The sequence below is a fragment of the Lineus longissimus genome, chromosome 13 (assembly GCF_910592395.1).
Source record: "Lineus longissimus chromosome 13, tnLinLong1.2, whole genome shotgun sequence".
Classification (NCBI taxonomy): domain Eukaryota; kingdom Metazoa; phylum Nemertea; class Pilidiophora; order Heteronemertea; family Lineidae; genus Lineus; species Lineus longissimus.
In genome coordinates, this window is record NC_088320.1 from 1753232 (window position 1) to 1768288 (window position 15057).

The 15057-nt window shown below is 42.0% G+C and overlaps 1 protein-coding gene across 1 annotated transcript in view; it reads right to left on the bottom strand.

Moving 5' to 3' along the window:
• The window catches only part of LOC135497619 (cubilin-like), a 24272-nt gene continuing 9215 nt past the window's right edge, over positions 1-15057 (bottom strand). The window contains exons 21-43 of the mRNA XM_064787423.1: positions 14511-14872; positions 14126-14304; positions 13776-13982; positions 13475-13615; positions 13088-13269; positions 12704-12872; positions 11246-11449; positions 10755-10904; positions 10319-10440; positions 9857-10082; positions 9040-9212; positions 8589-8757; positions 8058-8252; positions 7337-7655; positions 6694-6911; positions 5841-6046; positions 5175-5337; positions 4635-4837; positions 4261-4402; positions 3614-3795; positions 2504-2675; positions 2044-2294; positions 1-1418 (exon numbers count right to left, since the gene is read on the bottom strand). Coding sequence (XP_064643493.1) covers positions 1296-1418; positions 2044-2294; positions 2504-2675; positions 3614-3795; positions 4261-4402; positions 4635-4837; positions 5175-5337; positions 5841-6046; positions 6694-6911; positions 7337-7655; positions 8058-8252; positions 8589-8757; positions 9040-9212; positions 9857-10082; positions 10319-10440; positions 10755-10904; positions 11246-11449; positions 12704-12872; positions 13088-13269; positions 13475-13615; positions 13776-13982; positions 14126-14304; positions 14511-14872 — 4458 coding nt within the window. The 3' untranslated portion in view covers positions 1-1295. The remainder of the gene's footprint in view (positions 1419-2043; positions 2295-2503; positions 2676-3613; positions 3796-4260; positions 4403-4634; positions 4838-5174; positions 5338-5840; positions 6047-6693; positions 6912-7336; positions 7656-8057; positions 8253-8588; positions 8758-9039; positions 9213-9856; positions 10083-10318; positions 10441-10754; positions 10905-11245; positions 11450-12703; positions 12873-13087; positions 13270-13474; positions 13616-13775; positions 13983-14125; positions 14305-14510; positions 14873-15057) is intronic.

Genomic DNA, 15057 nt, shown 5'->3' on the forward strand with positions numbered 1-15057 from the left:
TTACTATGATTGACTTCCCTTTATTCTCAAAAACCTGATACATGTACTTATGATATGAAGGATTAATCCCAAACATAGAAAAAGCTTGCCAACAATGTCATCTTGGAATTGGCTTGGTGTCACTAAGGAAGTTTGGGCAACATTAAATAGTACTGTAAAGTCAGAGTGGAGCCATCAAGACTGTCCACTTGGTACATTTGAGTTGGTATGGCTACGGACTGAGTTTACAGTAAGATACCATTCACAAGTAGTATTTAATGTCTGACATTTAAGTTGGGATGGCTCCTGAACGAGTTTACAGTAAGATACCATTCACAAGTAGTAAATGTCTGACATTTAAGTTGGGATGGCTCCTGAACGAGTTTACAGTAAGATACCATTCACAAGTAGTAAATGCCCGACATTTAAGTTGGGATGGCTCCTGAACAAGTTTACAGTATGATACCATTCACAAGCAGTAAATGTTAAATACAAGTCGTATGATTCAAAGACCATTTACAGCAAGAGATGGATTTACAGTATTCTTATATAAAATATTCACAGGACTTATCCTTTAATTGGTCATTTTCTAAATTTATCATACCGGGTAGATACAAAAATAGAATGTTTTATAAAATCTAGAGAAAATAATTTCTATTGTATACAAAATATATTGTTTCTACCAAAAATAGATGCGCATCTAAACTATTTTTGTCTACAAGTTCCAATTTAGTAAACTGGATTCCACTCACCAAGACTGATATATTTCGGTACCTAACCTAGGAGGACATTGAATATGTACAACAGATGAAGTGCAAGGTCACCAAAACTAATTAGTGCCAAAGTTTTGCTAGACAACTAAAAGATTGCCCGTTACATATGACTACTGAAGAAAGTAGGAAAACCCCATTTCAAAACTGAACTAATTAGAAAGTAATCATCACTTTGCTAATTATATCATATATACATCAGGTATGAGCAACAGTAAGATTTCTCTCCGGCTAAGTAGATATGAGTTTGTAACTGGCTATGATATCTCCAGAGAACAGATTGTGACCAGGTGCTCATTCTGTTTCCTGTATTCCGTAACAAGACACTGCTTCTTCCTTGTTTAAAGACCACCTGGAATCAGTTAGCACCACTACAACCAGCATGATAGAAACCTCACTATTTACGTTCTAAACCACTTCAAAACAAACAAGCATTACAATGGAATTCTCGAGGCAGATGACGATCACCAGCATGCTAATGAAAATGACTCAGAAAATACCATATTGTGTTATTCGCTACAGTCTAGTTTCTGACTTCTGCATTCTTCAGGGACTGGATCGCCCCTTCACGTAGTTGAAAGCGAGTCTGAACCCAGTTCCTTGCGTTTTCCCATCAGACTTGTATCGGATGTACCCATCGTCTTCAAGGATTAGTTTGGACGGTTTCTCCTAAAAATAAATATGCAGAAAGTCAGTCATGGTCAGATTAACTGCAGATTTGGACAATGTCAATTGCGGATTTGGACGAGTTGTCCTCTCGACCAACATGGTGCAAGCATCGTGGGAGGTCATTTTTGCCCTTCAGTATCAACAACACCAGGCCTTTCGATTACATCATTTTCACACCGTTATACGGTGTAGGAAATTTGGCATGTCCCCAAATAAGGCCCTGAAAAAATGTAAAAAAAAAAAAAAATTTTTTTTTTTTTTGGGGGTAATTTGACCCCCTGAAGCGTTTTTTGACACCTTAAATGACCAAATCTCATCCTAAATGGCATAATTTGATACTTTTCATCCTGAAATTATGAGTTTTCAGGTACATGTGACAATGTCAGTCAATAAGGACGTCGATGTTCAGGCAAATTGGCACGACGAAATGTCCCCAAATTAAGCTAAAAGCAAAAAAAACATGTCCCCAAAATAGGCTAAAAAATACAGGGTTTAGAGGTCTCCATGTAATTGAAAGGCCTGAACACATTCAAATTCAATAAAACACACAGCAGAAATAACCTTAAGAATGACCCATTTCATGTGAAAGTATGGAAGACATCTGGCTAAAAAAGACTCAACTTACCACTCCACAATATTTGCCAAATATAGGCGCAGCTACCGATAAACCAGTCCTGACCTCGATGTAATTATTACCACATGTTCCCTGGGAGCCACCCATGTTGAAATCCAGGAATGTCAACTCGAGGTGCCCACTATCTCTTGTGTTGACAGGAGCATGAAGCAACCATACGCAGTCGCTGGCATCAGTGTCGTTACCCGGGTAACCAGGGCTGGTGAAACTTCCGTTGGAGGACGTCAGATTGCCACCACAACCTAAGAGGAAAACAGATTAGTTGATTTTCCAATACATTTATCAGAGAGCACTCATCAGCTGCTGATCAAGTTTGAGTTTTCAATGAACTGTCATGACGGTTTTGACACTTCTCTAAAAAGTGGGAAAATTTCTCCATCCTGGAATACTCACTATAAGACAAGTCAATTTATACTCGTGATAGAAAAAGTTTCAATGACTCGTTGATTACCTGCTGTAGGAGATGTGATGTAGTTGATATCGAAGCCAGAGCCCGAAAGGGAAGGATCTGACCGGAACTGGAGACGAAGGTGATTCAAATCCGTAAACAACGGATCAGGCAGAAGGAAGCCACAATATTGCCGAAGTAAGGTTGTATTGTCATTGATAGCTGGATTCTCAAACTAGAATGGAATACATCTCACACATTATTTAAGGAATTGAACCCTCGGCTTCGGACCTTGGTTGAGTTACCAAGACACTCTCGGGTGGAGCTAAAATACAGTCCAAACCCGAGCCGACAGGCGAGGGTTTGGACGAAATTTTAGCTCCACCCTCGAGTGTCTTGGTAACTCAACCAAGGTCCGAAGCCGAGGGTTCAATTTCTATTCTAAAATACCTCAAACTTAAAAAGATAGGCCACGAAATAACTTGAATATGTGCGAATTTGGCAAATTCCATCCATCTCCTGCCCGGAGCGCCGGTAGCGCCGTTGTTTACATTATGTTACGGCAGCGCGTATAGGAAGTCCGGATCGGCTCGCTCAAGTGACGCTAAAATCCGCGCAAATGGGCTATTTGGAGCGTTTTTCTCAGCAAATATGTGTAGTGCTCATTAAAAAACTTAGGGTGGTTGATGCTTCCTTGGCTGATTTGTGTTTGAAGCAGTGTTTTGAGAGCCTCAAACTTCTGAAGTGAGCTGTGTGCATGGTTCCACATTTTAGTGCAACCCGAGGGAACTTTGGTAGAGCATCTTGGTTGCGTGTCCAAAACACTCCACTCTCAGAACGAGGCTTATGCATTTTCCATTTAAAAGTTGACTTTACGGTACCAAGGTATTTTAGAATACACATCATACACTCGTGAAAAATAACTTCAAGCCATGTTTTAATGTATTTTACAAATTTAGACTCAAAGGGAGAGCATGAGCATGGCACTTGTGGCCAGGATAAACCTCCCCTCACCACTATGCACCACCACACGTAGTGTCGGGCAAAAGTTGGCCTCTATAAATGACATTCTCTGGTTTTGGGAGTTGTGGATTTTAGGTAAGCCTACAGTTACATTACGTATGAAAAGCCAACAATCTCATGCCCAATGTAGCCAGTTAATCTTTAACTTACCGCCAAGTAATCATATTTGCATTTCGAGTGCATTTCCACAGCAAACGTATTGAAGAAAACAGAAATTTTATGGCCAGGGGGAGCTTGGATGAACATCGTACAATTGGCATTGCGATCATAATTACCAGGCCAACCAGGGCTGTAGATGTGACCATTGTTACCGAAGTATGTTCGATTACATGCTGAAAACAACAATAAGTAGTTAAAGTAGGTTTGAACGACCCATTCACAATCCTGAAGTGAGATAAGCCAGTAAATCATTTGCTGCAAGTGGTGTACTGATGTCACTCCCTTCAGAAGCATCTTTGAATATCTCCTTGGACACAGGCATGTCAGTGCATTGGCAATGCCAGATTATAGTCAACTCCCAACAGCGCATATGTGACTCGCTCTACCAAAACTAGGCGCTTGTCACATCTGAACTCGACAGGTTGATACGGACTTGTTGTTCATTTCCCTATTGTAGACCTTTTGTGAAATGTGAGCAAATCAGTTTGTAATAGATTTCACAAAAGGTCTACAATAGGGAAATGAACAACAAGTCCGTATCAACCTGTCAAGTTCAGATGCGACAAGCGCCTAGTTTTAGTAGAGCGAGTCACATATTGGGTGATGTGGCAGATCTATCCAGTTTTAGGCCTACTTACTTGTTATTTCATAGGTCAGATTAAAACCTTTCCCAGAAGATGTCTGATCGGTCGACAGATCAATCTCGATCGAATTGTTCAAGGAATAGAACACGCGGGGCGTCTCTGGCCGGCAGAAATAGATGTTCTTGCCATTGATACCCTGAAAAGAAGCCAAGATAAATCAGCGTCAAATCCCAGATAAAGACTGCATGTATAGAAACCAAAAAACTTTGGCCATGGCTAAATCACTCAAATTAAAAAAAACACAGCACGTGTAACTTAAGCATGCTGTCTATATCCCAACAGAAAAATTGTGAACACTGCCACCAAAACAAGGCACTGTGTATAACCCACGCGACATTGTAATAGGTGTGATAAAACTTCCAACTCACCAAAGGCATATCCCTCACTTCTAGTGTCTGAGAATAACCACACTTGATATTGAAGTCGGTCATGTTGACCATGATGTGTTTCCCGATTGGAGCCTCCACAATCCATCGACATCTTAAGCCATGCGGGTAGGGTTGGGGGTAGTTAGGTGACGAGATCTTGAAAGGCCCAGCTTTGGTTAAGTTGAAGAATCCACCGCAGCGTGCTAGAATTGAAGAGAAGGTGTTGAAGATTCATGAGATGATTGACTACGATAGCATTTTGTCTATGCCAAGTTACCTCTGATATTTGTTTAACCATTGTGTCGTCTGTGCATAGGGTCTTGATTTTTAGCCACACCACGAGAGCTCGACCCTGCCAACTTCGATGGACTTTTCAGGCATTTACTGCCTGGGTTTCATATCAGAGTTTTCCTTCTCCTAGACTGGTTGCCTACCAGGGCTGAGGAAGCCTGTTCCCCCCTGATTCAGGTGGCACAGGATGCCAGTCGTCTCAAAAGACAATGCTGGTCCCAATCCTTAAATGTTTTAGATCCAACTTACCGTCCTCTTGTACCCAGGATGCATTGAACCCTCGTCTGTTATCAGAGCTGTCCGACTTGAATCTGAGGTAGAGCCGATTAGACGATGCGGTAAAAGGTTGGGGCACTTGATCACCACAGAAACGACCAGCTAGCGGACTCTCAAATGTATAGCCATCCCTGATCTGAAATCGATGAGTCCATCAGATTAGCCCGTCAGAACTAATGATACATCATTATACTTGCAATAACCTTTTCCAGATTTTGCTTGAACAGGCATCCAACATCAACTGATTGTTATGCAACTCTCACAGAGAACTATAAGCTACGAGCCTGAAAGTTTGTGCTTTTGAGGATTAACAGATAACAGATTTCAGAAATGGTCTAGTTATCATTGAAGCAATGCTTCACAACCAACGTAACGTCGCCACAACAAGCACAGTAGCCAGCGACGTCAGACCTGTCACTTGAACAAAAACCATTCGTCAATTCACATCGTAACCCCACTGATGAGCCTTTGCGATGCAAAATAAATGAGGCGAAACGCGTCTGGAGGTCTATTTAAAAGTATCTACGCTTTAAGGAACTGTACACAGTGCCGCCTGTTCCCATATTTTCATACCTAGTTATCATTGAAGGACATTCCAGGCGTTTATTCAGAAATACCACAAACATAAACACTATTTACCTCCACAAAGTCATACCGACAGATATCTGCCATAGGGCCTTCAGTGTCAAATACGCTGAACGATAACTTGATCACTTTTCCAGTATCTGCCATAATCTGCCAGATACAGTCCTGATCAGTCTCATAGCGACCATCGTAGTCGATGTCGATGGATGAGATGCGGCCAGTGGCGCCATTAAGGGTGCCTCCACAGCCCTGCTTGGTGCCTGAAATAACAACAGAAACGATGTTTACAGTCAAAAACATGAAGATTTAGAATCATCAAGAACTGAAACAGTAGTCCCTAATCTGCAGTACAGTAGTCCCTTATCTGCAGTACAGTGGTCCCTAATCTGCGGTACAGTAGTCCCTAATCTGCAGTACAGTGGTTCCTAATCTGCAGTACAGTAGTCCCTAATCAGCAGTACAGTAGTCCCTAATCTGCAGTACAGTAGTCCCTAATCTGCAGTACAGTAGTCCCTAATCTGCAGTACAGTGGTCCCTAATCTGCAGTACAGTGGTCCCTAATCTGCAGTACAGTAGTCCCTAATCTGCAGTACAGGAGTCCCTAATCTGCAGTACAGTAGTCCCTAATCTGCAGTACAGTAGTCCCTAATCTGCAGTACAGTAGTCCCTAATCTGCAGTACAGTGGTCCCTAATCTGCAGTACAGTAGTTCCTAATCTGCAGTACAGTAGTCCCTAATCAGCAGTACAGTAGTCCCTAATCTGCAGTACAGTAGTCCCCTATCTGCAGTACAGCACAGGTGACCAGTACAGATACTGTACATGAGCATTATCAATATCAAGATAAAGGAGGTGAGAATTAGGAGCATGCATTGGTGTTTGGCTTAAAGGAAGAGGCTTAATACTCACCGAAGGTTGTCTTGAAGGCTGCTGTGAACCCACCAAGTTGTACAGAGTGATCCGACTTGAAAATAACAAGCATCTCATTTCCAGTAGTCCGTAAGGAGGCAGGTGCCACTTTACCACAGAAACGCCCTAGAGAGGGCGCAGCTGTCGTGTTGCCGTCAAAGACTTCGACGTAATCGAAAGAACAGGCGCTATGAAGTTCAATGTCGAACACATTGAATCTGGAATGATGGATGAAACAAGTCAATTGGGTACTTTTTAATTGCATTTCATAGGAGTACTAGACTTTGTAGCAGACGTTGGGGTGTCTGCGTGCCTCTCATCATCATATTTGCAAACAAGTTTCAAACATTTTACCAAAAACCTACATGTCATTTGGCAAGTTTGATTGCAGGAGCACAACTTATCACAATCCCAAGGTTAATAGCCAAAAGTAGCTGCAACAGTCTGACCAAATCTACTCTTTCTGGTTCTAAATTCTGGCACACAACTATTTTCTTGCATAGAAACGGTCCCCATACTTAACATACAATGATTAGAAAGACCTGCTGTTTTGGCTATCATGGAAAAGTGAATGATTTTTTCCCACTAAGGGACCGGCCGGGTCACAAAGCCCAGTACAGGCGGCGGGGGGGATGTAACTTACTTGAGTTCGACGGCTCTGTTCTCTTGGACGGTGATCAACCAGGAGCAGTTGGCCGACTTGTGGTATTGAACGGGATGCTGAGGTGTCTGGATCTGCCCATAGCCGGCAGAGTAAACACCGCCACATTTTGACGCCCGATAATTAGCCAAGAAACCAACATCTCCAACCGTGGCATCTGACTTGAACCGGACAATCATATTAGCCCGCGTACTCATCGGCTGTGGTGCCTTGTTGCCACAGAATTTCCCGATAAGCTTTGCATCTGTTTCATTGAAGCCATCGTAAATGGCAACGTAATCAAATTTGCAGGCAATGTTATCTGAAGAAAAAATTACTCTGTTATTAGAAATTCGAGGTATTCTCACCACATTCCTGAACCATGGTACCATAGAACTTTCCATCTTGATCTGTCAAGGTTAACATTCACATGCACGTCGACTCATTCCAGACAAGAGCACACATCTGTGAATTTTAACCCTCGAAGCTTCAAGGCGCAGCCTTCCAATGAGGAATAGTCATGTCAATAGGTTTGACTTGGTGGTGACTCCTCCATGGTTGTGACTGTCTCCAAACACTCTGCTTGATGCATCGTATGCCAACGAGATGTGTCTCACTTGGGCACTGCAATCAACTAAGTTTTGATGCATTTGAACTCTTTGACTGCCATGGTCACTAATCTACATGTAATTTCAAAATTAATCTCACACACTAACTAACTCACCAATCATCGTCTCAGAGTTGTTTGTGGCAATCTGCGCTCGTTCGATACCAAATTGGTCGTCATCAAACTCAAGTAAAATAAACTTCTGTGGATCAACGCTTATAGTGTAGTTACAATCGAGTCCACCAGGGTAGCTACGGGGATGCATCGGAGACATGACTATTCCCTGTGCTTCAGTCAGCAAGTAACCGCAACCTGAGAATACAAAGTAGAGCAGAGGTGAGATATTAGGAACATACTTTTTTGGTGTCCTGCTCAAGGACAGGTAGACGTACACAGTGATGCCTCCATTCCAAGTGTTGAACCCTTGACATCTGGATTGTGAGCACACAGTTGGGTGATCGCGGCACTTGCAATAGATAAAAAATGGAGCAACTGCTGGTTTTACAACCAGGCAAGCAATTTTGTCCTCCCTTTCTGCAAAAATAACTGCTGCAGGTCTCAGTGATAAAAGTTGATAGTTTGCGGGGCACTTTTACACATCGAGATAGGGGTATCTTTTGTTTTCTGACAATGTGAGTAAATTCTTACCCACACTCCAATTCAAAGCAAAAGTATTTCGTGATTGGATGTTTGGCGTTCTGTAACGAACACGCAACTTGTTCGTCTTGCTGGCGTATTCATCGGGAAGGACATCGCCGTCTCGAACGCAGAATGTCTTGTCTGATATGGTGCGGCCTCTCTTGCCGATGTCTTGTACCTGCGGAGAAGAGAAATGATAGACAAACTCAGTTAAATGTTTCAAATTACACAAAACGCCTCCCACAATGGTTTTAGCGAGTTGGTGAGGAATCCCTTGCCAGTGTCAATTTCCTTCATAATGCTACAATTCATAACATCCCCCAGACTCTCTTGGATGGTGAAACATGAGCATGGACATCTTCCATTGAAAAGCACATACATTTCAATGGAACTTTTGATATGCACCCGAACAAAGTTTATTCAAATGCGAAAATACTGCCCCGAGCAACTGTAAGCTTACCATGACAAATTCCTCCTTCTTGGAGCAATCAAATTTCATAGTGGTGAACTGGAGTTTAACATGGAACCCATAAGGCACCGTGATGTCCCAGATACATTCTGTCTGAGGCGTCAGGCCACTTCCCGATGGTTTTACAAGGGATCCATTTAGAGAATGCAGCACTCCACCACAACCTTGTATGAAAAAAGATGACTTAATTTCAATTCTTAAGGAAAAGTCAAGATGAAAGGACTGTATGCTAGAAACAAAATTTGTTTAAATTGAGAGAATGTTATGCATTCAAGGCTGTAATTTGAGGCTATCCTGACCATTGTACCCTTTGGACATGATAATAGCAGCTAAACATGTGGTCAAGAACAATGCATTTGATAGTACATTGTATCTGTATGACCCTACATATAGTAAGTTGGAATCAGTAACAATATGGCTGCCCCAGCACCATCTTAGCTTTCCGGATTTGATCCACAGCTGCCTCTGAGGCCATATTCAATTCTGAAACAAACCCATTAATACTCCCTTAAGGAATGAACCACAAACAAACTTTTCGAATTCCTTCATTTTCACAAAAATGTGACCCGCTCTACCAAAACTAGGCGCTTGTCGCATCTGAACTTGACAGGTTGATACGGACTTGTTGTTCATTTCCCTATTGTAGACCTTTTGTGAAATGTGACGAAATCAGTTTGAAATAGATTTCACAAAAGGTCTACAATAGGGAAATGAACAACAAGTCCGTATCAACCTGTCGAGTTCAGATGCGACAAGCGCCTAGTTTTGGTAGAGCGAGTCACAAATAGTAAACGACAGTTTAACTTACCTCCCGAGACAAAACTGTACTGTAACTTGAATCCTTTAGCAGTTCGACTGTAGTCAGTATGGAACTCCAAACGCAGCTGGTTACTTTGAGATGTGAAATCCTTTGGCGTGTCACTGCCACAGAACTTGCCAATAGAGGGCGATGTTGCAGATCCACCATTTAAGATTTTCAAAAAGTCTGCGGCGCATTTGCTATGCCCTTCAATTTCCATGTCTTGGAAGCTTATCTGCATAAGAAGACAATTTGTCATACTTAAGTTTCTGATAATGTTAAACTGCCAAACATTCGTGTCTCTTTATTTTGCGGTTCACAGTAAGAGGAGGGGCAGGGTGCTGTAGTGGTTAAGGTGTCAGATTCATAACCAAAACATTGTGCACTTCATACCCACTGCTGACACATCACTTGTCATCTTTGGTGAGCTACGACAGAGGAACATAAGACACATTTACAATGAACACCTACTTTGATCTGATATCCTTCAGGGGCCAATATCTCCCACGCACAGAAATCGTTATCGTCGTATGCCCTTGGGTAATTAGGACTGGTAATGCTTCCCAAGTCTGTAGTGCGGAGGCCTCCACATCCTGCAATAATACGAAGCATCAGCATAAGCATTTACTTTTAGTTTTTCAACTTAAATAGAAGATCTTCTTTTGCAAACTACATGTTAGAATGGTACTCAAAGCTGGTACTCAAAGCCTCTTGCACTGCTCTGAAGCATGCCATTGGTGTCACACCATGGGGCTCAATAAGGTCAAAAGGTTATGACTATGCACAGACACCATCATCATAAACAGCCAATCTACTATTGTTTATCTGTATCACTAGGTTTTAAGATTTCAGCAGGGTTTGATTGGTATGCATAAGGAACACAACCTAATGGGTATAACAAACTTACTTTGAATCCTCCAAGCGAGTTTGAATCCAACCATAGAGAGACTCGAATCAGTTCTGAATATCAGAGTGAGTTTCGGGCTCGGAGACACTAATGGCAGCTGAGTCCTATTCCCACACAGGCGGTCAACGAGGCGGTCTTCTTGATTGGTTGCTGAAAAGAAACAGATGACAGTTTGTGATTCTAACCAGACTTTCCTTTAACATATTCACTGTCACTTCCGATTGTTGATCGGGACTGACATGATTTGTGTTTCTGCCCTACTCGCGACACTCACGGAGTAAAATACTTTATAGGCCTACTTTTTCTTGTACTGAACAAGATGCATTCTTCACTAATAACACAAAAAGTTTTTTTTTATCAATGATCTTTTATCAATGAATTGAGATGTACCATGGTTCAAAATTCTTTCAAAAAACATTTTTGGGACTGATTATGTTTCTATCATATTGGTAGTCGAGTGGTGATTTTCTTTGGTTCAAAACTGTACTTACTTTCCACAATTTTCAAGTAATCAAAAGCACACGCCCAATGACTCTCCATCTCAAAGTCCATAAACTGCAAACTGATGGAGGAGTTAGCTTGATTCTGATTGGTTATTGTCCAGATGCACAGCTCACTGTGGTTATAATAGCCAAGGTCGTAGTTCGGCGATGTTATTATGCTACCGTACTGGCCGCTCACCTCCCCTCCACACCCTGAAGCAATAAAATGGAATAAAATATTTGTTAAAGTTTATTTTGAAAGCATCTACCTGAAATCAGAGTATGTTAAGTGAAAACAAAACAACACACACCCACCTCCCTGCTCAACGGTATCCTTCACAAGCTACTCCAACTTTTTACTGGGAAAGGGTCTTGTGCTTTGATAGGCATATATTCTCAGACTTACATTAGGTTTCATTTAGAGTATTTACAGTGTGGACATGTGGCCAAGAAAACCAGTGTGGTGAGTGAAGGGTATTGTATGGACAGACCAACTGACACACCATTTGAATTAGATTCAAACGGTTTATCGCCATTTCGCCTACTATCATTTCGCCTACAGCCATTTCGCTTACCAAAAGATGCCATTTTGCCTACAGCCATTTCGCCTACCGTCATTTCGCCTACAGCCATTTTGCCTACCTGCCATTTCGCCTATTTCTCATTTCGCCTACTTGCCATTTTGCCTACCCGCCATTTCGCCTACTCGCCATTTCACCTAGTGCCATTTCGCCTACATACAGAAAATGCCACTTCACATAATTCTGAATATTTTATTTGTTTTAAATCCTCTATATTGATGCCAGTATCAGTAAAAGTTATCAGGCCTTATACCTACTGTTGCAGAGGATTTGCAAATCCACCACATTTATTTGGTATCTGTCAAAAATATATGTTTGGCCCTATGTAGGCCTACTGTAGCAGAGGATTGTATCCCATTTCCCTTTTAGAGTCCCAATCATCATACACTAATTTGTTGTTGTTGAAGCTCTAATTTGGTTACTGGATTAATTACTGGATTAATTGGATCACTATAAAGTGTGTCACACAACATAAGCAAACTAACTAATTTTCTGCTAATGTATAGTGACCGTACTCCTATCTGCCAGCTAAAAATTTGCCTCAAACTACCTCTGTTCAATACAAATATCCAGAAAGTCCTACTTTCCTTCCAATTCATAAAAAAACAAAAATAGCAGTAAAAGTAGGCGAAATGGCTAGTAGGCGAATTGACAAGTAGGCAAAATGGCTAGCAGGCGAATTGACAAGTAGGCAAAATGGCTAGTAGGCGAAATGGGTAATAGGCGAAATGGTAATAGGCGAAATGGCTGTAGGCGAAATGGTATAGGCGAAATGGTATAGGCAAAATGATTGTAGGCGAAATGGCTGTAGGCGAAATGATTGTAGGCGAAATGGCGATACACCGATTCAAACAGCGGTCATATACTGTTGGACCAATATACTTACGCGCTGGGTTATCTGACTTGTAAGTGGCCCTGAATCCACCATTAGACACAGAGCCATCCGTCTTGAAGATGACCGCCATGGCATTTGCCGACGACTCTATCACATCCGGAGTTTCGCTTCCGCAGAGTTTGGCGATGGTTGGTGCCTCTGCTATGATTCCATTGTTGACCTTCAAAAAGGGACATACCAAATGATGATAATGAGAATTATGAAAATTTTGCTTTAACATCTATCAGAGTTTTAGCCATCTAGCCCTATAGCGGTGACGAAATGTGCTCTGCTAAAGGACGACGATGGATGCCACAGTATCGTATAAGCTCCCCAGAGGTGAGCTAAAAATCAAAATCATAATTGCAATTTCTGTGTTTACAGTGATTGACTTACCCTGACATGATCAAAATAACAGTTACCACCCTCTTCCAATTTGAAGTCATCAAAGGTCAAGGTTACTCGCCGACCTTGTTGCACCTTGATGTTCCACGTACATACTCTCATATGTGGGTAGAGGCCAGGATAGTTGGGGGTAGCGATGACACCTGACGGTGTTACAAGCTCTCCTCCACATTCTGAAACACAAATCACTCATTAACACCTTCAAGAGGAAGCCTTTTTCAATGCTTTCCTGCGGGCAAGAGTTACACCCTTTTTGACCAGAAAGAAGCGATTTTTCTCAATGCAACCTACAACCATGATCACATGCGACATAAACCTAACCGAAAGCCCAGAGTAAGCCAAGTATTCAGAATTCAACAAAAGTTTTCTTATCCTCACCTGAAATGCCAGACTCAAACTTGAGCTTGAAACCATTTTTGCCGACCGTGTTGTCCGATTTAAACTTAATGTATGCATAGCTGTCTGAAGTGTCCCCTAAGGTTGGGACGGTCATGCCACAATACTTTCCAAAGAGTCGGCCTGAAAGTTTTATAGAAATTATTAAGATCGACGATATTTTTCATGTATGTACACCTTTGACAAGAAGGCTCCACAAAAAGTTTCTATTGTAAAACAATCCGTAACAACATTTTCCCCGCGAGATTTGCAAAAAAATATGCATAAATGATGAAACACCTACCAGTAGCATTGTATTCACGAACTTCAACAAAATCCTTCGTACAGTTGTCGCTGCTGTCGATTTCAAAGTTGGTAAAGGTCAAGGTCAAATAATGGCCGGTCAGTCCAGAGATGTGCCACTCGCACTCCATGTTGCTAGGATATGTATGGGGGAAGTTGGGACTGCTGATGAAACCGTCTTTTCCACGGATTGTGCCACCACAGGTTGCTGGAAAGAAACGAGAGTTGATTAGGTAATCAACGTCCAGGAAAGCTGAAGGCAGTATAAAAAACAACCCATAATTGGCTGATAGCCAGCGGTGTTATTCATCAGGCTACGAGGCTCCTGCTCCAACCTAATCTATAACTCACCAATCTTATAAACTGCCTTGAATCCTTTCCTCGGTATACTGTCATCTGTTGTGAACCGAATGTACAGAACGTTCCCAGATGACTTTATAGTTCCCGGAGATTCGCTGCCACAATATCGACCAAGCACAGGAGCGTTTTCAGTTCCGCCATCCCTGATCTCGATGCCGTCGAATTTACAGCTGGCGGATAAAAAGTTAATTGTATTAAGAGACTAGTTGACAGTGGAAGGGTATTTGACCTATGATTGGAAGGTCCTGGGTTTGAGGCTTGGCCAAGGCCTCTCTGTACTCTCCAATGACTAGCATTAGCACTATTTAGAACTTACACTTAATGCTATTATGAACTGACTACACTAATGATGCCATCCTGAATTGTTTATACTTACTCTCTGTGTTTCTCAATATCAAAATCCTGATCAAAATCAACCTGGACACCATCGCTAGATGGCGCCGTAATGATCCAAATACAATCAATATTTGCCGGATAAGCCATGGGATAACCGTGCGACATGAATGTCCCTGACTGAACGTCGTTGGTTAGTGTAAGGCGGCCACCACACGTGATCAGGACCTCGCGATATGTTAGACTAAATCCTGGGCCACCAGGGGATGTTGGCGATGTAATGAAATTAAGGATGAGGCTGTTGCTTCTGGATTTCTCAGGAAGACTTGGTGTTGTACTGCCGCAGTATCGTCCATTGGTGGCGTTTCCTAGATACGGCGAGTCTGTGAATGCACCATCTGTAAGCTGTAGAGAAGAAAACAACTTGAAATGAATCGGAATCTTTTTTTGCAGGAGAGTCAGTCAAAAATTGACTTGAACCCTTCTAGCAAGGGTGGGGTTAAACTCTCCCAGCAAAAAGGCTGAATAGAATAGGCCTAGTGCTTTTCCAGTAAAAGATGTCATGCAAAAATTATGGAAGAGATAAAATG